General features: G+C 31.8%; 1 protein-coding gene and 1 pseudogene across 1 annotated transcript; both read left to right on the top strand.

The window, feature by feature from the left end:
• The first annotated feature begins 989 nt into the window (after positions 1-989).
• On the top strand, positions 990-14,293 carry LOC114371351 (annotated as a pseudogene).
• Positions 14,294-21,107: 6,814 nt separating this feature from the next.
• On the top strand, positions 21,108-24,366 carry LOC114370318. The gene is made up of 4 exons (XM_028327628.1): positions 21,108-21,564; positions 21,767-21,925; positions 22,027-22,728; positions 23,014-24,366. Exons 1-4 carry the CDS (start codon positions 21,226-21,228, stop codon positions 24,121-24,123), a joined length of 2,310 nt encoding a protein of 769 aa, XP_028183429.1. The 5' UTR covers positions 21,108-21,225; the 3' UTR covers positions 24,124-24,366.
• Positions 24,367-27,173: the final 2,807 nt, after the last annotated feature.

Below are 27,173 nucleotides of genomic sequence, written 5' to 3'. Positions count from 1 at the left end.
AACATCACAAGCAATCACATTCCACATATATACATATATACTCATGCTTGGGATTCCCATTCTCCAGGTCTTCAGACAATATATATCACATATAATAATAATTCGTAATATAACGAGATTGATATTTTAGGGAAAATTCTAAATTAAAAAAAAAGAACTATAGTATACAGACAAACTCTTAAGCCTAATTAAAATTTAATAAAAGAGGTAATAAAGAGGACATATATAAAATTTTGGATAAAGTCTCTCTTCAATAGTAAAGACCAAATATTCCAATCAATACAACAACAACATCATTCACAGTTTTATTCATCAGTAACAAATATATCGCATCTCATTAGTTTAAAACACAATTTTTCCTTGAAACTAGCATGCAACAAGGACAAACATACAACCCCATAATTGAGTTCCTAAACCTCAACTATGATATCAAAAGCTATAAACAAACCATAAACTCTCATCACCTATCTATATCTCCCTGTTAGCTCTTCACATTGTCAATTTGAAATCTCTTAGATTCACGTATGTTGGTCCAAACGCAGAACTCTATATATCATCGAAGACAATTTAGTATAAATTTCAAAGACAAGGTCAATTTTAACATTTAGGGTCAAATACCCATTCAATTTTTAAAGGGGATAAAGTGGTGTGTTTGGGATCCACATCAAAGAGACGTCATTTTGAAATTCTGGTCGTGCCAATTTGATCGGGGTTCAGCAAAGGTCACAAAAACGAAAACAATTTTATAAAAAGACAACTTGTATAACGTCTCATTTTCAAGGGTTTTCAAAGGAAACGTAAAAACATCCAATAAAGGTAACCAAATCACAAGAGATACAATGATAGGCTTAATCTAACTAGGAGAGGGCATATGAATCATTGTTACCTTGAAGAAAGCGTGAAGGGAGGATCAGGGGCTCCGTTCACTACCAAATCCACGAGTTGGGTTTTGAAGATTCCGCTCCAATTAAAGGCTTCCACTTTATGCGATGGTCCAAATGCAAGCAGTGGTGGCTCGTGGTGGTCGCCAGCGGTCGTGGGTAGAGGAGGAGATGGGTCTAGGGTTTGGGGAGAAAAAGGGTTAAAATCCACGTTTTTCATGCTACTGGACGTATTTATAACATGAAAAACTCACTTAGCGAACTCGTGTCACTCAGCGAAATTTCACATAAACTCGCGAAGGTTGCCACTAAGCAAGACATTCACGCTAAACGTAATTTCTCCTCTAGTTGGAATTGCGCTTAGCGAGCTGGTGTTGCTAAGAAAATTATTTTCTTTTGATGGAATTGCGCTTAGCGAGCTAGTGTCGTTGAGCAAATTATTTCCTCTAGGTGGAATTATGCTTAGCGAGCTGGTGTCGCTAAGCAAGATGTTCAACAAATCTCTAAGGCGCTCTAATATATTTCACTGATTTTGTGCAAAGGTCATATCTCACGCTCAAGGTGTTATTCTGCAAATCCCAACGATCAAAACGTGCATATGTAGGTTGTGAGCCTACAACAGAAATTGGAAGGCGATCCAATGGTTAAAAAGTCCAAGATCATGGTTTTACTGAAATAGGTTTTGGGTCAATCTCAGAATCGCACAGTTCCAACGCAGATCAATCAAACTTTACATAACCTAACATCCACACCAAGCATTTGCACAAGGATAACTCACATAACATTTCCATTAATTCAAATTAATCAAGTAATTAAATGATACAAGAAATACATCATGTGCCATAACTTTTTGTTCACAAAACTTGTGAGCATGAACATAATCGAGGGTACTTTTTGTTCTCTGCTGTCAAACATTGAATTTGGCTCTGCAGGCTTTGCCAAAGACACAATGTTCACAAAACTTCAATTTCTCCACTCTATCCCCACATAGCAACTCCTGTTTTCCCTATTCAATCAACCCTTTCTCACTTACATGGCTTAACCTCATGTGCCATAACTCAATTTTTGATAAAAACTCTTCCTATTGTAGTGGTCGCATAGCCAATTACAACTTCAACATCCACAAAATAGAGGTCATTCTTCATAATTTCCCTCATGACAATCATGGAATCTTTAACTACATTCAATATTCCTTTTTCACCCCTGAACACATACCCTCTTCTATCAAATTCACCAAGAGAGATTAGATTTCTCTTTAGCTCAGGTACATATCTGACCTTTGTGAGAATTCTTTCAGCCCCATCATGAAACTTGAACCTTATAGACCCAAATCTTTTGATTTTGCAAGGCTTGTTATCTCCAAGGAGTACCAACCCATCTGCTTGATTAGAAAACTATTTAAACCATGATTAGTTTGGTGTCAAATGCCATGAACACCTTGAATCCATTATCTAGTCAGTTTCTGGATTCTCTCCAAACACCACCAGTGCCTCTACAGATTCATAGCCATCATTTTAAACAATGGCAGCATTCCCCGAGTTCTTCTTCCTATCGTTATTACTACCATTTTCTGCCTTTCTGGAAAAAATTTCCTTGTATGACCCTCCTTTTTATAGTGATAACATTTGGTTATGAAGACACTTCCTCCACCATTCTTTTGGTTTTCTGGCTTTTGCTTATTCTTATCAGATTTACTATCTTTCTTGAAGGTCTTGCCTCTTGTTTTCAGCCTTTCACCAAGTGTAGAAAACTTATTTTCCTTTCTTTTATCCAATTCCTTTGAATTCAGAGCATCCTGCACTTCATCTAAAGAAACAAATTCCCTTCCAAACAGTAGAGTCTCTTTGAAATGAGAGTGACTCGTAGGCAAAGAGCATAAAAATAGCAAAGCTTGATCCTTATTATCAATCATGACATTGGTATTTTCAAGATATAGAATCAATTTATTAAACAAATCCAATTGTTCTCCTACCAATCTATCTCCATGCATTTTAAAAAGAATATAAAAACTATTTTAGGTAATGATGATTAACTAAAGATTTGGTCATGTACAAACCTTCAAGCTTTGACCAAACCCTAATAATAATTGTTTCCTTAGAGACCTGTCTCGACACCTTGTCTCTGAGATAGAGGATAATTGCATTGTTCCTTCTACAATAGTGTTTTCTTATCCCCATTAGGATGCTACTTAAAAGCTACAAGTACCTTTGAGAAACATCATGGGAGAAGCTTTTAAAAGTCATTGTGGTTGTCAACAATTTCATTGTCATGATTGTGGGATTCGCAGGTGACATTTCAAATAATTATGATAGAGGTTTGTAAGAGAAATCATGTTTTTGCTAGATATTTGTGTAGCTTATATGTCTTGTTTCATTTAGAACAATGGTTTTAGCGGTTAGAACTACCACAATGTGCAATAATTTTTCAAAAGTAATAAGATCATATTGATGTTATGCACCATTTTTTTGTAGTGACTCCTCCGTGGTAGAACGTGATTATATTGATGCTAGATATTTGTATAGCTTATATGTCTTGTTTCATTTTTTTAGACGTAATTATCTCAATTTTAAAAAAGACTTAAATATATTTTTACTTTCTGATTCTTCAATTTTGATTCCTTTAAGATATTTTATTTATTTTTAGTTCCTATAATTTTACATTTGTTTTCAATTTTAGTTTATGTAAGTGTAAACTTATGAGAATTATAAATGAAAAAAATAAAATTTTAAATGGACTAAAAGAAAAAAGACACAAATTTACAATAATTAAAAATGAACAAAAACACTTACAGAAATCAAAATTAAAAAAATATCAACTTAAAAAAATAAACTTATAAAGAACAAAAATGAAAAAAAATACTAACTTATAAAGGCCAAAAATATATTTAAACATTTTAAAAATTTAAAAACGAAAAAAAAAATTTTTTTTTTCAAAAATTAAATTATTACCCATTCATACATTGAAGTACCAAAACCATGATTTGTCTTGCTATCTTATTCTAAAAGTCAAGAGAACGCCAACTTATTAGAATTTGAATTTTTATTTATTTATTTTGCCATGTGTGATTGTGGTTTATGTACTTTCCTTAATTTCTTTGGGCCCATATACACGCTTTTGCTTTGGTACATGACTACCGTCGCACGCGTTACTTTTAAAGGTTTCGCTTTCTCGTTTTGTTTGGTATTGATAAATAGGTCAGATTTTATTTTCATACATATTTTACCGTTAGTTTGTGTTTTTTATATTTTAATCTAATATTATATATTACTAATGTAAAAATCCTGTACTATTAATTTATAAAAATTATGATAAGTGATTTTTAAGATTATTATTAAAATTAATAAATATACTTAGATATGCATGTATATATGATTAGAGGGTAGTATAAAAATAGCTATAAGATTATTTTATATATTCTAAAGTAAAACTATTTGGATAAATAACTACGAAAAGATACGAGATTCTCTAATTTTTATTTTATTTTTAAATGTGAGAATGTTATTATTTAAAATATTGAAACTACATCTGACTATAAAGTGCTTTTTTGCGGGGAAAAAATGTTATCCTTGTTATTTATTTTTCAGATTTTTTCTGTCGCCGATGTTTTCCAGCATACGTTAGATATTTCGTAAATCATTGCTTATTTCATATTTTGTATGAATTTTGATTTTGATTTTTTAAAATTATTTTAATTACAAAATACAGGATTAAAAATAATTTTCAAACTATAAAAATACAGATCAATTTTTTAAAATCATTAAAAATTATCAAACTGATGTTATAAAAAACCTTATCTCACGTGAAAAAGTAGAATAATATTTTAAAAGATTTAGAAAAGATTTTGTGAAATCTATCGTTTGAGATTTCTTCTAAGCTTCTTTTGAAACCCTTTACATTAGATGATACTTTAGTTTAGGTTTTGCGAAATATTTTATAAATCACAATTCAACCAACTTTTTTTTTTTGTGATTTTTGTCCTTACAATATTTCTAATTACACAAGATATAGAATTGCAAAAAATACAAGATAAAAAGACATGCTTTATCAAATCAGTTAGATAAGTTGGCCACATACATTAAATGTTTCATTTAATGCTCCAATGGAAATGTTTACTAAGAAAGTTTGTTACTGTCACAATGATTGTCTTCTGTGGAAGCCTAAAAATAGTTGAAGATTTGAAGAGCTCAAGTTAGAGGAACTCAAGTGCAATCAAGCATTCTAAACTATTTCAAAATCCTTGTAAACCTTTCTTAGAATCCTAACTCTCAAAACATTTGTATATCTTAAGTTTAGACTTTGAGCTTAACCTTGTATCTGTTTGTAGGACGATTAAGTTTGTGTGTCTGTGCATTTATCCTTAAACAAACTTGTAGCTTGAAGAGGCTAGTGTAAAACTACTTTGGGTTGAGGCAAAAGTGGCTTGGAAAAGAATACTTGTAACTCTTATCGGTTATAGTAGAACTTGGTGGATTAGCCAAGAATCAAACGTATTCTCAATGGTAAAGACAAATCAACATAAAAAAAAATTGTGTCCTTATTTTTGTGTCTTTTATATTCGTTGTGCTGAAAAACTAAGTTTACAAATACCTTTTCTCTGAGAAATTGGTCAATTAAGGTTAGAAGATAGGTCCAAATTTAGTATAGGAGATGGCATTGGGGAAGAATCTAGCATGGACTCTATTATTTCATCATGAGTAATCGCAAGGGATGGCGAAGGAATGGTCGTTTGGTTGTTGTTGTTGATGATAGACTTGAAAGGGTTGTGCAGTCGGTGGTTTTCTGGGTGGATCATCTTGATGGGCAACTAATTCATTCTAAGAATTAATATGAAGAGGATGAGTAACAGTGTTATCAGGAGTACTAGGGTACCACATATCAACATGAGAGTGAGTAGAATCAAAATAAGGAACATACACAAAGAATGAGACATCAACAAAAATGAAATACTATTGAAGAGTATGAGAAAAATAATGATATCTTTTATTGGAAGTGATGATAGCCCAAGAAGATACATTTGAGAGACTTTGTTGATAGTTTGTCAGCCTTAGGGCTCAAAATATGAGTAAAGCAGGTAAAGCCAAAAACTCGAGGAGGAAATATGTGAAGAGGTGACTTGGGATATAGGACAAAGTGGGGAACTTCATCATTTAGGACAAAAGATGACATTCAATTAATGAGGTAGCAAGTTGTGAACACAACGTCACCCTAAAAACCCAAGGAAACATTGACATGGAGGAGAAAAGTCTAGGTTGTTTCAATAAGGTGCCTATTCTTGCGCTCAACAACACAATTTTGCTGAGGAGTGTAGGCACAAGATATTTGATGAATGATGCCTTTGGATGCCATAAACTGCTGAAATTGATGAGATATATTTTTTGCATTATCACTATGGAAACAATGGATAAGTATATCAAATTGAGTTTTTATTTCATTATAATTTTTTTCAAAGATGAAAAATAATTTAGACCTGTTTTTCATTAATCGGCCTTGTATAACGCAAAAATCATCAATAAAGTGAAAAAATATTTAAAACTAGTTGGGTAACAACACGAGACGAATCCTAAACATTTGAGTGAACCAAAACAAAAAGGGGATGAATCCTTTTTATTGACTCGACTAGAAAATGAACTACGAGTATGTACCCCAAAGCATAGATTACAACACTAGTTATATTCTAAACAATAAATATGTATTCATTTGGTCAATAAACTAGCCATAAACCCATATTTTAATGTTCTTAGCACAAAAAATTTAACGAAGAACTATAAATTTTTGTTTTTTGTTTTTACTGAAATCAGTGTTAAATATAAAATTGGTAAATAAAAAAACATTATTGTTGACTTGTTTGATTTAAAACCAACAACTATCACATAAATTAAAAAAGTAACACTACCAGAAAAATGATATATGTCTACGGAGGTTTTTGCCTACAAACATAAATTACTGTAGATAAAAGTAAAAAAATACTTATACCTACAATTGTTTGTCATAGGTAAAATTCAAAGATTCGTACCTACTATTATTTGGTGTAGGTAAAACTCAAAATAACTTCTACTTACAAATGCTCAGTGTTGGTAAAATTTCAAAAAACGTATACCTACGATTACTTGGTGTTGGTAAAATCCTATAAAACTTGCACCTATAGTCCATTGGTGTAGATAAAGTTTAAAAGGTTTCTACCTACAAATATATAGTGTAGGTAAAATCCCACAAAACAAATACATATTAATTAAAATAATTATTTTTAAAAAGTTCATAAGAAACTCAACACAAGTTATTCTCACTCTTTTTTTAATCATTCTCCGTTTTCCTCTTTAGGTTGTGGCAGGACACAGAGAATTGTATTTATCTCATCAAAGAGCTCGATAAGATCACTGACCAGGTCAGTTACTTGCCACTACTCACTCCTTACACTCTTCTTCACTGGTCTGTTGTAATCCTTCTAAAAATTTTGCTGCAATTTCAATTTCAATTTTGTCATTATCGTGATTTTCGTATAGATGAATCACCGACCTATTGCACTAGATTTAATTTTCGTGATTGATAATCCAATTAATGCGTTTCAATTTGATATGGCACTGTCGATTTTCTGAATTTGAGAATTGGTTGATCGCGTGTGTTTTATTATTAATTAATTTATTTATTATTAAGGAATTAGGATTCACTCTGTGTAGTAGATCAACTGTTGGATATTGTATTATATAATTTGACGCATTAGCTCATAGTGTCGTTGTTAATATTTTGATAGGCCACCTTCCTCCCCTCTGCTTTACTCCTTACTTATTTTGATCTAAGTTACAATTAAAAAGCCTATATCTTTAGTTTCAGTGAAATCAGGCTATGGTTGTGTAAGAATTAAAGTTTCAAGTTCTTGTATTTGTAGGGCTTTGTTGTTGTATTTGTAGAGCTTGTTGGCAAAGTTGGAACTCCAATCAATTTGATTATATATTTTGATTTTGATAGAGAAGAATGGATGTGGGATCTTGTGTGTTCTTTCTTCAAAACCTAATACATGCTAGACTCCATTTGGACAAGTTGCTCTTCTGTGAAAAGTAGTGCTTAGATATCTAGTAATTATTGTTAGTTTTGCTAGATGTGAAGCCTTACGTATGGTGTGTGTTTGTTGTTTTGGAAATATCTCGTATTAAGATTGCACATTCTTAAAATAAATCATGAAATATTTTAATGTTAAAATAAATAATGATTTCTTGTGTTGGTTTCAATTTAATCTCTCCATTGCCCATTGTGTATCTCCATTCTATTATGCTCTCTGCTTATGTGTTTGGTATATGCACCATTATCTAGGGTAATTATTATTACTCAGTTACTGATAATTGTGACATTTACTCCATGCTTGGGTAAGCTTTTCTAGAAGTACTTCTAGGAGAAGAAAAAAAGGAAATGAGTTCTCCATTAGCTAATTCGTAGAAGCTCTCTCATATAACTTCTCTAAAAGATGAGAGGACATCTACAAATTAGCTAATGGATAGCTCATTTCTTTTCTTTCTTCACCTAGAAGTACTTATAGAGAAGCTTACCCAAGTAGACCCTTATTTTATTTTGCTTAATGAGGGTGTATCTTTACCAAATTTTATTTGAAGGGAATTTTGAAAACCGCAAATAGAATTTCTCCCAAATTATATAAATGGTGGCCTAATGGGGTCAGGGGGTTATTTATGTGATTTGAACATGTGCCCTACCAAAATATATCTTAAAATAAAATTTGTACCAAGAAAGTGTTATGTTTTAAATTAATGTATCCTGAGTAATGTCAAAGAATGCAAATCATTACTGTTTTACAAGTTTTGATATAAACATATTTATGTCTCGAGTGAATCAAATAGAGTAGCTTTTGAGATATTTATTCCCATGTTAAATATTTGATTATATCACAAACTTCTTAAACTTATTTCTTTGAGTAGAATCTTGATATAGCAATCGTCACTAAACATTAATTGGCCCACTAAACATCAATGAAGTAATGTGAATGGCTCTCATTTGTTTGTCTAGTATTGTGTTGATCAAGCAGTTGAATCATATTGAAGTTAGGTTGTGTTTTCAATGTATTTTCTTTCTATTTCTTTATATTGTTCATGATATTCACATTAATCCGCTTTTGCTCACTCTTTTGCATTTATCAAAGGGAAATCGGTCTGAGAAATTTCATTTGTCTTTGGGTGTTCCATAGTTAATATATAGATAGATCTTTGTCAGCATGCAAGCTATTAAGTTGTTAGTAGACCTCTAAAACTTTAAGGAAATTGGAAATACTATGGTTGGTTCAGTATTCATGTCTTCAATATGTTCAATGAGTCAAGGTATTGTGATGAAATAGGGGTTGATCACTGTTGAATATGGTCATGAATTACTATAAATATGATGAAGCTTATATATCAAATATTGTGTGTGCATTGTGATTTGTTTGGCATGGAAGCTGATGTGTGAAAGACACTGAAAAACAAACTCATAATATGTTTATCTTAGATTATTTTTAACTTGATTGCAGTCAAGTGGCATTAAGCAAGATTTATGCACTTTTTAGATAGCGTATATCTATATATTTTACTTCAAATTTTGCAATACAACATTATTTAATGATCATGGTTTCAAACTTTCAATGTTAAAAGATTATAGGAGTCCTTAATGAAAAGCATTTTCCTTTCAGGTTATGAATGGCATCCACACATGAAAGCTACTCAAAATCATTTCATTTACAATGACTTGCCTCACTTTATTATGGATTCATATGAAGAATGTCATGACCCTCCATGTGTTCACTTACTTGATAAGTATGTTAAATTCCCTTCCTTGTGTTTGTTGGATCAAGTGACCTCAGAATAATTAAGAAGGGGGGGTTGAATTAATTATTCATAAGCCTTTACTAATTAAAAATTTACTCTTCTAAGGCTTTTACTTACGTTGTTAAGAGAATAAGGAGTAGAAGAGAAACTTAACCAAAAGTAAAAACGGAAATTAAAATGCACAGCGGAAAGTAAAAGAGTAGGGAAGAAGCAGACAAACACACAAGAGTTTTTATACTAGTTCGGCAACAACCCGTGCCTACATCCAGTCCCCAAGCGATCTGCGGTCCTTGAGATTTCTTTCAACCTTGTAAAAATCCTTTTACAAGCAAAGATCCACAAGGGATGTACCCTCCCTTGTTCTCTTTGAACCTAGTGGATGTACCCTCCACTAGAACTGATCCACAAGAGATGTACCCTCTCTTGTTCTCAGTCAACAACCCAAGTAGATGTACCCTCTACTTGTACCACAAAGGATGTACCCTCCAATGTGTTAAGACAAAGATCTCAGGCGGCTAAACCTTTGATACTTTGTGAATAGGGATACAAAAGAATTCTCAGGCGGTTAGTCCTTTGAACACTTTTGTATGAGGGAAAGGGAAGAATCAAAAGAATTCTCAGATTGTGTCGTTTTGAATTCTTTGACAAGGGAGAAGGGAGACACAAAAGAATTCAGGTGGTTAGTCCTTCATTCTTTTGGAAAAGGGAGAAGAGAGACACAAAAAGAATTCAGGCGGTTAGTCCTTGGCGAATTCTTTTTGGCAAAGGGAGAAGAGATGAAAAGAATGAATAGCACAAGTTTTCAAGGTTTAGAAAACCAAAAAACTTTGGAAAGCTTTTGGCACAAAGAAGAAGAAGAAGTTCAAAGAGATTCAAGGCTTGTAAAGGATTGCAATGAATTGATTGGATTGTTAGAAAAGATTGATTGAAAATGCAAAACAAAGTCTTGCTTTTATAGACTCTTCATGTCTGGTCAAGAGAATCATTTAGAAGAGTTATGACCTTTAGAAAAACTTAAAACCAATTTGAAAAAGTCAAAAACCATTTGAAGAGTTACATCTTTTGATTTATTCAGAAACAATCACTAGTAATCGATTACCAAATCAGTGTAATCGATTACACAAAGCTTTTATGTGAAAGGATGTGACTCTTCACATTTGAATTTGAATTTCAACGTTCAAAGGCACTGGTAATCGATTACCATAACATTGCAATCGATTACAACTTTTTGAAATCAATTGGAACGTTGTAAATTCAGTTGAAAACTTTTTCAAATCCATTTTGCTACTGATAATCGATTACAATAATCTGGTAATCGATTACCAGAGAGTAAAAACTCTTTGGTAAACATGTTTTGAGAAAAATCCATGTGCTACTCATTTTTTGAAAAAACCTTTTCATACTTATCTTGATTAACTCTTCTCTTGATTCTTGAATCTTGAGTCTTGAATCTTGATCTTGATTCTTGGAAGCTTAATCCTTGAATCTTGATTCTTGAATTCAACTTTCCTCTTGAATCTTGAAGTGTTTTTGATTCTATCTTGAACATCTTGAACTCATTCTTTGATTGACCTTTGAGCTTTTTGTCATCACCTTTGTCATCATCTTTGTTATCATCAAAACATCTTTGAATCAATCTTGATTCATCATGAAGCTTTGCTTCTATAGTGTTTATCTTTCTGTTTGAGACTTCAAGATTAGTTAGGTACTACTGCTTATATTAATTTCCAAGATCTAGATGATAAAAAAAAAATACAATCTAGTTCAAATTTGGATTGGTATCCCTGGATCTTGTACCTGTCCAATTTGCCATTTCTCTATGGTTTTTAAAGAGTTGAATACAATCAACTAGTCCTGCTTAAATCAAGTGTCTTTTACTCGTTAATGAAACATTCCATGTGTCCATCAAATTCGATACTGGTGGCCCAGAATCTTGTTTTAGGAGATATTTAGATCCAACCTTGTTTCAAATAGTATCTATAGATACAGACGAATCTTACTCTGAAAAAAACTGAAAAAACAAGGAAATCTCATAAAAGTAAGGTACAATAGTGATCATTTCAAGGGGAAGATTATTTTTAACCCAATTCCTTTCCTATCATATGCATGCATTGATTTTTTTTTTTTTGCAAACAATTTCTTGATGCTTACACAAAAAATGTTGGACAGAAGAAAAGGTCGTGAAAGAATGGAGACATTTTAAGGGGTGAACAGAGGCATGACACTAGTGGCAGGTATTGCATCTGTATATGTCTATTTAATCTTGATATACTTGTTGTTCATTCAAAATCAACACTTAACATATTGTATTGACTACCCAGAATGCAATCCATTTCTTTTGCTATCAATGGGCAAATTTCTTCCTCACAAACAGCCTCCACCATAGATATGACAATGAAATTAGATCTGCCACATTATTAAAATTCTTTTGATTCAAAATATGGTGCTAGCTACATTAAATGTGTTTTCCATCCAAGTAATTCCATACAATATGATGAGCCAAATTATAAAGCACCATCCTCTACAAAATTTAAATAGAAAACTGATACTCTGTCATCAGTATCTCATCATATAGATGGTAGTATTTCACATGATTCATTAGCTCATCTGGTGGTACTTGGGATGAAAAGGAAGAAATAATGGAATTTAAGAGTCAAACATGTGATATGGATAAAACTCCTGAGAAGCTTGTGGATAAGCATGACTTAGGCATGCATGTAAATGAGGTTGTTACCATAACCAACATTGACTACAATCATATCCTATTTAATGAAGAAAACAACCAGAAATCAATCTTCAATAGGGTTCAAACTGATGATATTGATAGTGAACCTGATAATTACGTGGATACTCTCAACACCATTGAATCAAAATCTGAAAATGATATTGATTATATAACAAAACGAGAGGTGCAACAGTTATCTTCATGTGTCACTTGTGGAACAATTGAAAATGGAGTTATTGAAGCTCTTCCCAATTTATTGGACAATAATTTATCTGATGTCGTTTCCAAAACTGATTATGTTGTTCCCTTAAATGAAGAAAAAGGGAATTTAGCCGACTCACTGCAAGAAAATCATGTTCTTGATCTTGTATCAAAGTCTAATGCATCTAATTTGGGATATGTTAGTCCATCTCATGATCTTGATAGAGAAAATATGACCAGAGACAATGCTTCCTTAAACAAAGAACCATTTAGGGATTTGTTTGACTCACTGCAAGCTATTCCTCCTCTAACATCAAAGCCACATGCATCTAATTTGGGACCTGTAAGTCCATCAGATGTTCCTTATAGTGAAGAAATGACTAGAGACACCATTTGCTTCAATAAATAAATGTTTGGGAATTTGCCTGACTCGTTGCAAGAAATTTCTCCTATCACATCAGAGCCACATGCATCTAATTTGGGACCTGGGCATCCATCAGATGTCCCTTATGGTGAAGAAATGACTAGAGACATTGCTTGCTTAAACAAAGAAACATTTAGGTATTTGCCCGACTCAATGCAAGAAATTCCTCCTCTCACAATAGAGCCGCATACATCAAATTTGGGACCCGTGAATTCATCAAATGCTCCTTATAGTGAAGAAATGACCACAAATAATGTTTCCTTAAACAAAGAAATGTTTGGAAATTTGCCCAACTCATTGCAAGAAACTCCTGCTCTAACATTAGAGCCATATGCATCTAATTTGGCATCTGTGAGACCATTAGATATTTCTGTTAGCAAAGGGATAGCCAAGAATATAGTTGATTCTTATCCCTCAAAGACTCTTTCCTGTGAGTAGGTTCCTTGCACAAGTGAAAATTTTGTTTTGGATAACTCAGTATGCACTGATACCTACATTGGTTCTTCTATTGTTAATGATACAATGTCAGCACCAATTGAGACTAATATATCATTTTCTAGTTCCAATAACTCTAATTTACCAAATGATGAAGTAGATAAGAACAACAAAAATATCTACAAATCTGAAGAGACTTCTAGAGAGTCTTTGGCTAATCATTTCATTAGGTTCTGGACTAATGGTGGACTATTAGGACTTGAGCCATCAAAACCTTCTGACTTTAACAAGTCAACTTCTTTAAGTCAAGGGTCTTTGAGCACTAAAAGTGAAACAAATGGTGGTTCTCATCATAACTCAATGCAAAAGAGCAATGGTTATAAAAAGGAATAGGGATCATCAGAAGATGTTGCTAAGTAGATTCTAAAGGAACCAAGTTCTAGATTCTTAACTTCAGACCATAATGATGACCAAGCTTGTATATCTGAAAAGGCCATTGGCAATTCTTAGTAGAGTAATGGATTTTGTCAAATTGAGAGGAATAATTTAGAGGGAATCAGGGTAGTTGCACCTGAAAGTGTTCTCCCATCAACCCTTGACACAAAGGACATTACTGAACCCAATTAGGGAAATGGTTTCACCCCGTGTGTTTGGACTTAGTCATAGATTACTAATAAATAGCTTTCAGCGGAAAGTTTCTTTTGATGAAAAATCGAAACATTATAATTCTCTGAAATTTGTTATATTGGACCAGAGTGGACAAAATGGCATTGTAGGACAGTCACTTCCTGAGACACAAGTACAAGTAAATGATTTATATCTATAGTCTTTCAATGGTAGACATAAGTTAATGACTTTTACCTACGGGTGGAGGTTGTAGGTACAATTTAATGTTTTTACCTATAGTTAGAGGTTGTAGATATAAGTTAATGACTTTTACCTACGCACATTATGAATTGTAGGAATCATATATAGTGATAATCAAATGTAATTGTAAGTGAAAGTAAATCCATAGGTAAAACCTTTATTGACAGGCTATAATTTGTCACTGTACGCCCCCTCAAAGTTGACGACCAAAATGTTCGTAGGATAAAGTCTTTATTATATTTATCTATGTATTTTTAACATCTAGTGATTATTTTCGTCCGTATGCATATGTTATTTTTCTTGTAGTGTAATTCAATGAATCGTGTGCGTGTAGCATTTTATAAATATTTTTTTGTTAATTAAATAATTGAATTAATCGAATTCATGAAATAAAATCAAGTTTGATCGTATCACTTTATTTAATATATAAAATCATAAACAAATATCTAGTATTTAATAATCATGCTTAAATAATGTAAAATAATTTTAAATTATCATTCAATAATAAATAATTATCATATGACTTTTAAAATTATTCTTAATATTATATAATAGACAACAAACATAATATATATGATGGGATGGGTTGTAAATGAATAACTTAGTAAATGGATAACACATTGTAATTCAATGATTAAATGTTAGATTGGTTAAATAATTAAGCATTATATAGCCGTTGTTATAACTATTATATAAGTAGCATATGAATTTAATACCTACAAGCTTGTTGTCAAGAGGAGTTAATTTTTTCCCTCCTGTGTTTCACCTTGCGAGTTCAAATGTTTTTAACCTTAGCACAAAGTCACAAACCCAATTCAATCTCTATATTTTGTAACTTAAATAAAAAACCGACCAGCGACACTTAAGTCATCTGCTACCCCTAGAAATATCGATGTGTGGTGTGTGTTACACTTTTGCAATTCAATTGCTTAATCACTCTTTTACTAACCCATCAAAATGAGTGTTTGAAATAACAAGTTTATCTTTATTATTAAAGATCTGTCATCTAAGTCCACAGAGCAGTTGAGATATTGCAATCTTAGTATGGTCAACGGGTGGTGGGCATAGTGGAAAAGGGTTGCAATTTAAACAAAATGAACCTAAAAAGGAGACTTATTATGACTTAAAAGCGTCGTTTAGCATGCTTGTAAGTTTGGTGAAAATATTTAGCCTCGATCCTTATTTTATTCTTCTTTATTTTTTCTATATAAATTATATGTATTTATATAAAATATAATTCTATTTTATCCGAATATGACTGTTATAAATACCAAATATTTTACCTAGAGAGCTGCATATACTTAAGACTAGAGCATGAGACTAATGATTATATTAAAACAATTTTGTGTCATTTAATCTACACAATAACAATCTCCTTCATTTTAAATTATGAAATGTGGGATTTTTTTAATTAATATGTAGTAAATTTTTTAAAATTATTAAATTAGTATATATTTTGATTTTTTAATCAATAAAGTATTTATAAATCATATTTATAAGTATAATTTTCTTTGTATTTTTTACGCAAAACTTTTTATGATCTATAATACCAATTTTTAACAGTTGTAAAAAGGTCATGGCAATTTTAAAGTCAACCTGTAATTGCATATGCTTATATAATTTAGATCAACAAGCATTAAACTTGTGTGAATTATTACTTAAATTTCACTTGCTTATTATTTTAATTTCTAATTAATTTCATGCATGCATGGAAGGACATTATTTCACGTAAGAGTAAATTTTGGATTCTCCCATAAAATATACTTTTAATAATATTTGTTTTTATTTTCTCCTCAATTAAACCACTCATTCAAAACTATGGTGTATAAGTCTAATTTTTATAAGGGATTTGCTAACTACACGCATTTATTTGTTTAGTATAATTGTATTATCAGTTAGACTATTTTTTTTTTAATTATAGTTTACTAATGTACTCATAATTAAAAATAAGAATACTTAAGTTAACAAATCTCACAAACATTTACTAAAATACATATTTTATTTTAGTATGAATATGTAAACAAGTTACATCATTATATATTTTAAAATATTTTTAATTATAATTTGTTAATGTATTAATATTAATATAAAGATGTGTATATTAACAAAAACCTTCTTATCTTATGATTGGTACAAGCGGATCTCTAAAATATTTGGCTAAAAGGAAAACTTGAAATTAAGTTAAAAGTGGCATGGAGAAGAATCAAAGAATTACAATAAAGAGATTCGTCTAGGCTGTAAAATCTAACGGCTCATAAAAACTTGTAAAGAAGATTTCATCTCTTAAAGCCAACCTGTAAAGCCAATTCCAGTCCCACAAAGACAAGACTCTTCCATTGATGTTGTCTTCACAAAGGAAAATTGATCCAACGGTTCATGAATATGTAGATTCAAGGAAGAGAAGATCCCAACCCAACTTTTGACGCAAAATAACATCCACATACATGCCTTGATGGGACCTGTGGTGCACATGAAGTCAAATGGGTGGTATACTTTCTAACATCCCACACGAGAGAAATAAAAAAAAAATCTAATAACAAATATGGGTTGCATTTATTATTCATATAATAATAAATGTTGATTCGTAGTATCGTGGTGGATTTATACATATGATATTTATGCAATGACCATGCATTGGTGGTACCAGCTCATGCACCACCACTCAAAGTGGGATGGAAAGGCTTATTATATGGTGCGTTGGATTAATAATAATGTGTTTAAATTGATATAGCTGGGAGTTTATGGCTAGGGTTGGTTTGCTATAATATTAAAATCTAGTGGACCGTAAGAATGATGAATGAGGAAATTTAATCCCAGTTTTTATTTTTTATTTTTTGAAGAGAAATTTAATCCCAGTTAGAGATATGAAAGTAAACAACTAAGCAAGGATCTGTTTTGTAAAAGAAAAGCATTGGGAAAACGACAAAAAGATTAAAAAAACGATTAATTTCGTTCAATTTCCTTTATTTAAGTAAAGTTTAACTTCTAAGCTTTCTTTGATGTTTGTTTTAATATGTAAATATGAATACCCCACTTCTCTCCCATTTTATTAGACTAGTTTTTTTTTCTCCTTACAATACTCGTTAATATGACAGTGTCATATTAAAAAACTAAGGACAAATTATGCTCAAATTAAATCCTTTAAGGTTTTGTTTTGTGCTTAGGTTTGCTACATAGTTATGATAACTGAATTTGATATATTGTTCGCTTTGAGGTTCATATAGATCTCAAAGTTATTTGTCTTTAAAAGTCATTTTGATGGATTAAGAGAAAAAAAATACTTATAAATCATCTTTGATTTTAACTCGTAAGACATGTAAGACTCTTTTGATGTAATGGAACAAGTTTAGTAGAATTATACCTAATATTTTCTTAATTTTATTTTGTTCCTTTATAAAAAAAAAATCTTTGTTAATAAGAAGGATATACAGGGTTCTATTATATGATTTTTAAAAACATAGCATAGAATAAAAAACAAAAGAAATATCAAATAATTTTTTTTATTAAACTTTCTGAGTGTAATGTGATTTGTAAAAAAAAAAAGACACAAATTAAAAAAGAAAATCATAATAAAATATACTTGTATCTGACACATGTTTATTCTAATGATCTTTATATCTGACTTAAATTTTTGATATCAACATTAGATTGATTTGAGTGACACTCAACTTACATTCTTTAAACAAAGTTTCACGTTCAATCTTTATATACATAAAAAAGTTTGCACATAATTGAGATCTCATAAATATTTTGCACAAATAAGATGATATAAGAAAATGATAAAACTATTTATTTAATTCCAAATCCAACTTAATTGAGATCTGATTAAATTGAGGCAATTTAATTATTGAAATAATGTATTAATTTCAAATTTATATATAAAATTAATATTTTTGTTTACAATTACATATAGTTTAATCAGTAGACTTTAAAATAAATATATATTGTAATATAACTTGTTATATTTTAGTAAATTGATTCAAATTCTCTTACAAATTAAGACACGAAGAAGGAAATGGAATGCTTAAAAACCGGAATGGGAACTTTCCCGACGAAATTCCGTCCGCTGGAAATGGAACCGCGTAAGCCGTTAATTTTTTTGGTTGGAAATGAGAGCGAAAGAGTGCATAATGTATTTGCGAATTGCGTGTATATCTATCTGTACTATGTTAGGAACTTAACCTTAGCAAGGGTTAGTTTGAGGTTAAGGTTGAGTTTTCAACTTTCATGTCTCATGTTTTGTTGGGTATCCCTGGTGGAGGAGGAGCAAGTAACGCCGTAATAACGAGGTTGTTGACTACACTCACACCACCCCTATTGTATCTGTTTGTTTTTTAGTATTATCTGTTTTCTTTTTTTAACTTTTGAAAAACTCAAACTATGCTTTTCCGTGATAGGAGTTAGGAGAGATATCAGCATTGTTCTTTATCCATCTAACTATTATCCATATCCATTCCATTAAATGGATGAGTTGTATTATCATAAAAAGGAGGCTATTTTGCTGGTATCATTTTCCTTTTTCTCGTGTATATCACATTGATGAATTGTTAAGGATTTAATATTTAATATTTGCTAGTATTGATTATATTTAAAGAAAATGCTATGTTGCCAAATACCCGATCATATAAGATTTTCGGACATATATGTAAGTTTAAATTAAAATTTGAAGAAAAAAAAAATACAAAACCTAAGCTCGGCCACATATCGATAGGGATGTTATAACAACTTCTATTATGAATGTGTGACATGGAGGTGAATTTTAAATGTGACAAAATGTTTAATATTATAAAAAATGATTTAATATACTAATAAATATATAAATGAAGTGCATTTAGGATTCATTGTAAATTTTAGTTAAAGGTTGGGGGTTGGGTGTCAAAGGACTTATTGTCACTAATGCATAATAAACGGGAAATTAATTTATATAGAAAAAAAACTCAAAAAGTAAATTACACCTTCCTCCACTTACAAATTCAAAGTTCTCTAAAATAGTTATAAATTAGTATACCTTACGAATAGCCATCCTCTTCCCACCATTGAAAATGTAAGTTACTTTATATTAAAAAGAAAATGTGATATAACAAGCAAGAGTTTAATTTGGTTATATTTCTCTTTAATGTGCTAAGCTAATTAACATCGTCACTTCTATTTAATTTAACTACTTTCGTACTTTCCTTGTAAGTAATTGGAAATCAATACCACGTGCTGTGCTCTTTGCAATATATGCGTAATCTATTCAACACAACAACAATAGGGTATTCAATGATCTGATAGATTGCCAATAAGTCTATTTATTTACCCTTGAAGATTAAGATTTTGAATCATGACTCAATCAGCAAAAGAAAAAACAAATGTCTTGTAAATAAAGTTACACTGGTAAATTTACATGACCAAATGTTTGATAAATTTGAATACAATTCAGTAGCTCAATTTTAAAATCTGTTTATCTGCCGGATAACAATATATTGTTTATGGAACTTTCTAGCTAGACTTTACATGAATGAATCTAGATGGAAGGAACGGGGTAATAATGAGTGATCAGTGATATGGTTTACGCGTAAAGCAGTGGAGTGAAATTCTAATTTATTATGGCGATGATAATAATGACAAACCGTTGCAATTAATCTTTTTACTTTGTCTTTGCCAATAAGCAAAGTTGGAGGATTCAATGGAATTTGGATCTTGTTAAGATTGTTGTCCACAGTTAAATATATTAATAAAACAGTGTGTTTATCTATTTAAGGGAAATCAGTGTGTTTATTAGTACAGCAAAATAATATTTTATTATCCTTTTCTTTTGCTTTTAAGGTATTTTCATATATTTTTTAACATTTAAAAAATCAAATTACTAATCTTTTTTTAATTTTCACGTTAATTTTTAATTTAATATTTTTTCACATTTTTAGAAGACTTACTATTAATTTTTATAGTGATTTTTTCTGTAAATATCAATTTTTGAATTTTTTATTTTTTTTTAAATTATGATAAAATTTAAAAATAATGCATATATTAATAGTGTAAAGACACATTCTGATTCAATCACAGACACTACAATTAATTATAAAAATTACATAACTTTTATAATAATTATTATATTAAAATATATAAAAATAATTTTTAATTAATTAAAAAATATATTTTTACATTAAATGACACGTCTAAGGAAATTCATTTTTTTTATCTTCTCTCAAAAAACCTTAACTGTCTCATTCTTTACTTTTAAATAAATTATAATGATTAAATTTTTCTTTCAGCAGGCCAAAAAAGAATTAGTAACTTTTTAGTCTATGAAGGCGTTGTAGCTGAAATGCTGAATGAATTATTCAAATTCTTCGGAAAAAAATTGTGCTATTTTTCATTATTTTTCTCTCTTCTAATGTATATAAAATTAATTACACATACATTTTTTTTTTATTTTTTTTGTAATCATGTTTAGATATTTATCATTTTAAAAACCAAGAAAGTATTATATGTTTAATTTTTTATTTATTTTAATAACAACAATTTATAAAATATTAATAAAATAAAATGATAATTTTATCGAATCTAATTATAATTATAAAATATTTTAATTTACCCGAATATTTTTTTTATAATACTGTACAAAATTGAAAATAAGAATGATTTATAAAATGAAAAAAAATAGTACTATTCCATAGTGATAAATTCCCGAAATGTCGTATATCCTGACAAAAGCCCAAAAAAGTCCCTTTAATTGCAAATTTATCTTTTGTATCTCACAAAAATGACAAAATGGCGTTAATATAACAGCACCCCCCCGAATCCTCCCTTCCCTTGTATCTGTATCCCACTTTCATTTCATTTTCGTTTTCTCTCTCTTCTTTCTTTCTCTTTAAACGCCGACCAACGACGCGACACGACACCGTTTCGATGGTGGTGAAGATGATGCGGTGGAGGCCGTGGCCCCCTCTCGTCTCGAAGAAGTACGAGGTTAAGCTCGTCGTGAAAACCCTCACTCTCCAGGGCTGCGATCTGGTGCGTGCGTCCGCAGAGAAAGGCTTCATGCTCCAGATTAAGTGGAAGGGTCCCAAGCTTACCCTAAGCTCGCTGAGACGCAACGCCGTTGCGAGAAACTTCACCAGAGAAGCGCACCCTGAACAAAACGACGACGTCGTTTTGTGGGACGAGGAGTTTCACGCACTCTGCACCCTCAACGCGTACAAAGACAATGCCTTTCACCCCTGGGAAATCGCTTTCTCTCTCTTCAACGTCTCTCTCTCTCTCTCACTCTTTCTCTTTTCCTCTGTTGCAATTTTAGAATATTTTTCATTTGGGGTTTTTTGTTGACTTTCTTTTTTAATTAAAAGTAAAAACTGATTTTGTGGGTTAATTGGAAAGTTTTTATTTTTATTTTTTCAAAATTGTTGTTGGTTTGAGTTTGATTTTGAACTGGGACTGTTCTGTGTTGCAGGGTTTGAATCAAAGGTCAAAGACTAAGGTTCCTGTGGTTGGAACTGCGACTTTGAATCTAGCTGAATTTGCATCTGTGGTTGATCAAAAGGATTTTGATTTGAACATTCCACTCACAATTTCTGGTGGCTCTGCGGAGTCTTCTTCTCCTTCACTCAGTGTATGTTGTTTTAGTTGAGACTATGATAATTGTTCTTTGATTTAACATTGAGGATTTGTTTTTGTGTATTTATAGTGGTTGGTTTTGGTTGTTGTGTGTAGATATCGATTAGTTTGGTGGAGTTAAGAGCGGTTCAAGAGAGTACAGAGTTAGTTCATAATAAATCCATAGTGCCTGTGGCTTCGGCTTCTTCGCCTTTGGTTCAGTCAGGAGATACTACCTTGGTTGAGAAAGACGAGCTTTCGACGATCAAAGCCGGTCTTCGAAAAGTGAAGATTTTGACCGAGTTTGTTTCTGTTAGGAAGGCAAAGAAAACCTGCCCTGAGGAGGAGGGGAGTGAGGGCAATTTCTCAGCCAGGAGTGAGGATGGTGAATACAATTACCCCTTTGACTCTGATTCCCTCGACGATTTCGAAGAGGGCGATTCGGATGAGGTGAAGGAAGATTCGAGTGTGAGGAAGTCGTTTAGTTATGGGAAACTGGCGTATGCCAATGCTGGGGGGGCTTTTTACTCCAGCATGAGGGTGAATGGTGAGGGTGAGGACTGGTTTTACTACAGCAATCACAGATCAGATGTTGGGGTTTCGCATAAAGAGGATTCTTTGACCGTGTCAGTGACTGAGCCTTATGTGTTGCAAAGCTCAAGGCGTAGTATACTGCCTTGGAGGAAGAGGAAGTTGAGTTTCAGATCTCCTAAATCTAAGGGGGAGCCATTGTTGAAGAAGGCTTATGGCGAAGAAGGCGGTGATGACATTGATTATGATCGCAGACAGCTTAGCTCTGATGAATCCCTTTCACTCGGGGTAGGAATTTACTTGCTTGTTCTCGCTGATTTCATTTATCTACATGTTTATGGCACAAGAAAGAAATTATAAAACAATAGGTATCTGGGTGTACTGAAAATTGATACTTTGGTCTTTGTGATTACTGATTAGTACTTGTTGACTAGTGATCTGACATTTGTGGTAAGTTGTATGTTTATTGAGGAATTAGTGACAGTAACTTCTGAACCTTTAGGGATGCACTTGAAAACTGTTGTTAATTAGCTTAGCAGTACCAGTGTTTCACACTGTATGTCTGTCTTGCAGAAGACTGAGGATGATTCAGGTGCAAATCGATCATCGGTGTCCGAATTTGGGGATGACAATTTTGCTGTCGGGAGTTGGGAGCAGAAAGAAGTAATGAGCCGTGATGGTCACATGAAACTTCAGACACAGGTCTTCTTTGCTTCAATTGATCAGCGCAGTGAACGTGCAGCGGGTGAGAGTGCGTGTACCGCTCTTGTTGCGGTAATGGCTGATTGGTTCCAAAACAATCGTGATCTCATGCCAATAAAGTCCCAGTTTGATAGTCTTATTCGGGAAGGCTCGTTAGAATGGAGGAACTTGTGTGAAAATCAGACCTATAGGGAGCGATTCCCTGACAAACATTTTGATCTTGAAACAGTCATCCAAGCCAAAATACGCCCCCTTTCTGTGGTTCCTGGCAAGTCCTTCATTGGATTTTTCCACCCAGAAGGAATGGATGAAGGGAGATTCGATTTTCTGCATGGGGCCATGTCTTTCGATAACATCTGGGATGAGATTAGTCATGCTGGACGGCAGTGCACTAACAATGATGAACCCCAGATTTATATTATTAGTTGGAATGACCATTTCTTCATCCTCAAAGTTGAAGCTGATGCTTACTGCATCATCGACACTTTGGGGGAGAGGCTCTATGAAGGATGCAATCAGGCGTATGTCTTGAAATTCGACAGCAACACGGTAATATACAAAATGCAAGATGTTGCTCAAGGGTCTGGCGAAAAACCAGCCAGTGATCTTCGAACTGTTGCAGAAGTATTAGAGCAGAATGACAGACAGATCCAACCAATCAATGGCAAAGAGGTTGATTCTGTTGTTGACACAGAAGAACATTTGAAGAGTGACCAAGAAGAGGAGGTTGTGTGCAGAGGGAAAGAAGCATGCAAAGAATACATTAAAAGCTTCTTGGCAGCAATCCCTATTAGAGAATTGCAAGCAGATGTCAAGAAAGGTTTAATATCATCAACTCAAACACCATTTCATCATAGGCTACAAATTGAGTTTCACTACACTCAGGTGTTGCAGTCTTGTGTTGCACCTCCAGTAGTGGCTGAACCATCCATGACTGTGCCAGAGACTCTTGCTCTTGCAGTAACTGAGGTTTCCGCATAATAATTGTACTACTGTAAATTAAAGGAAAAAATGTGGTTATTCTAACTAGTCTTACGTTAAGAGTGCTTTCTGATTTTAAGTGAAATTAACAAAAAGGCTTTGTTTTGCTACATCTTACCAAGGAAGAGTATCTGTAAATGACTTTGTAATTTCCTTTTCGATGTGAGAGCTCAAACTTTTGGCACCTAACATGTAGTTTGCAAAAGACTTGTGAATTGGCTTACATTTTGCACTCTGATTCCACAAGATCATATTTATTTATTATTTACTCATAGCAATGATATAAGATCAATTAATAAAAAAATAGATTTTGGTTTTCATTCCTCCATTGTTATTGTTTGATCTCATCAGTATATTTTATGTGAGAGCTCAAACTTATGGCATCTAACATGTAGTTTGCAAAAGTCTTGTGAATTGGGTTTATAAACATTTTGCACTCTGATTCCAAGCTTATATTTATTTATTATTTACTGATGGCAATGCTATATGATCAATTAATAAAAAAAATAGATTCTGGTTTTCATTCCTCCGTTGCTATTGTTTGATATAATCAGTATATTTTATAATAATTTAGTTCAGCTTAAACAATTTCGTTGTAGTTTTCATGTCTAGTTAGATTTAATTTTAAAGGAATATCAAACGTTTGATAATGATAACTAGTTCAAATCATTTTATCTCATATTGGCTATTTTATTTAGTTATTATAAAAGTATGTCTAAGAATTACATTGGAACATACTTTTACTAGTCAAATTGAAGCGTCTTTCAATGTAAAATAACTAATGTTTGGGGCTAGTGGGTTTCATAGAAGCATCAAGTTGTGGGAGCACATAATGCAAACATCATCCATTATAATCAATGCTTCATTTGCTAAAAAAATCGTCGAGTTTATTAACCACACGTGTAATCTACAAGCATATCAGGTCTGCATCATGAATAATATTATCAACCGAGGAGCATCATGTGAATAACGGTTGTGGTTTTCTGCTGAGCAATTTACAACACATCTCCCCATGAGTGAATGGCTCAATCTATTTAGTTCAGCTACAAGTGTCTGTGACAAATTGATCAAATAAGGTCACTTTTACAAATATTTTTTATCAAATAGGGTCTGTTTTAAAATTATTGATGGGGGGGTCTTTTTTTCATGCAAGTCGTCATTGATGCTGGCGATACAGCTGAGTCGCCATTGGCATTGACGAGATAGGGCTGACGTGGAGGTGTTTCGCCATTGACATTGGCAAAACACGTGACGTGGAAGTGGAGGTGGGTCTAGCCAGCAGCATTGGCGAAACAGGTGAGGCTTCCCAGCTAGGTTCAGGTGTTGCAGGGTAGGGCGCAGAGATTCAGCTGGGTTTCGCTAACATGGCTGGTGATATATGTGAAGAACGTATCTCGCCATTGCTGCTGGCGAGACAAGTGCTTATGTGGCGCGCATGCATGCAGGGTCGCAGACTTTTTAGAAACCTTTTCTGAAAGGGTTTCGCAAGTGGGAGTAGTGGAATAAGCTTCTCCCCTATAAAACGATCATGCACGAATGAATGAGAGCAGCTGCATGAATTTGAATTTCCTGGTGCTTGTTACATTTGTGTTGGTGGCGAAACTCAAACTTAGGTAAGTAGTTAATATTTGTTGTGTTTATTTTTTTCCTGTTGCTTGATAATTAAATTATCTGTTTTAGTTTTAGGTATTAAAAAGTTTGTATGCTATATTTGTTTTAGGTATTAATATTATTTGTTTTAGATATTTTATGTTATTATTTGTGTTACATATATATATATATGATATGTTAGTTTGTATTAATTTGGTATATATATATATATTGTTTAAATTTTTCTTTTGTTATTAAAATATATATTGTGTTATTTATTTAAATTTATATTTGGTGTGTTATGTTATTCTTTGGTAGTGGCAAAAAGCTTGTGAGTTGCGTGTTCTCTTGCCCATATTTGGTTTTCTCAAACTTGGTACATAGTTAATATTTTTTGTGTTCTATTTTTTTGTTGGTCATAATTAAATTATTTGTTTTAGTTTTAGGTATTATAAAGTTTGAATGTTATATTTATTTTAGGTATTCTAAGTTATTATTCAAATATATGGTACGTTAGTTTGTATTAATTTTTTGGTATATATATTGTTAAATTTTTTCTGTTGTTATTAAAATATATATTGTGTTATTTATTTAAATTAGTGTTTGGTGTTGTTACGCTTTGGTGGTGACAAAAAGCTTGTGAGCTGAGTGTTCTCCCGTCCATATTTGGTTTCCTCAAAGATACTTATTTAATATATTTTTGTGTTCTCTTATTTGTTTTAGGTATTTTAAGTTATTATTCTAATATATGGTACGTTAGTTTGTAATAATGTGGTATATATATTGTTAAAATTTTTGTTTGCATATTAATTTATATTATTAAAATATATATTGTGTTATTTATTTAAATTTGTGTTTGTATGTATTTTAATTTATTTGTAGAATATATTTAAATTTTTTCATTTGTATAATATATTTATATTTTGTTATTCAAATATATATATTCCGTTATTTATTTAAAGTTGTGTTTGCATGTATTTTAATTTATATGTAGAATATATTTAAATTTATTTTATATATATATTTAATTAAGTTTTTATAAATGTACGTAATTTTTTTATTTTATGTACAAATAATGTTAATTTTTTTTTGTAAATTTATTGTATTATATTTTATTTTGCAGTATCAATGACATTTTCCTCGTCATGTTCATCAAATATACAAATTAAGTCTGGTCCAATTGATGGTGATGTTTTATGGATGCAAGCTAAGCATGTTTCAGAACATATTTGGAATGAGGAAGAAGATAGAAAATTACACATTAGACGAGTTGTCCCCACGTATCAAGGTCAAGAAGAAATATCAGAGAAAATTATTCCTCTACTTCGACAATCTGGTTTTTACTGGATTATGAAGATGAGATATTTAAAAACAAATGCGGCATTAATTAGTGTCTTGATTGAAAGATGGAGGCCCGAAACACATACATTTCACATGAGATGCGGAAAGTGTACTATTAC

This window comes from Glycine soja, chromosome 10 (genome assembly GCF_004193775.1).
Source record: "Glycine soja cultivar W05 chromosome 10, ASM419377v2, whole genome shotgun sequence".
Taxonomy (NCBI): Eukaryota; Viridiplantae; Streptophyta; class Magnoliopsida; order Fabales; family Fabaceae; genus Glycine; species Glycine soja.
The sequence above is the reverse complement of the archived record's forward strand: the minus strand, read 5'-3'. Positions and strand labels throughout refer to the sequence as shown.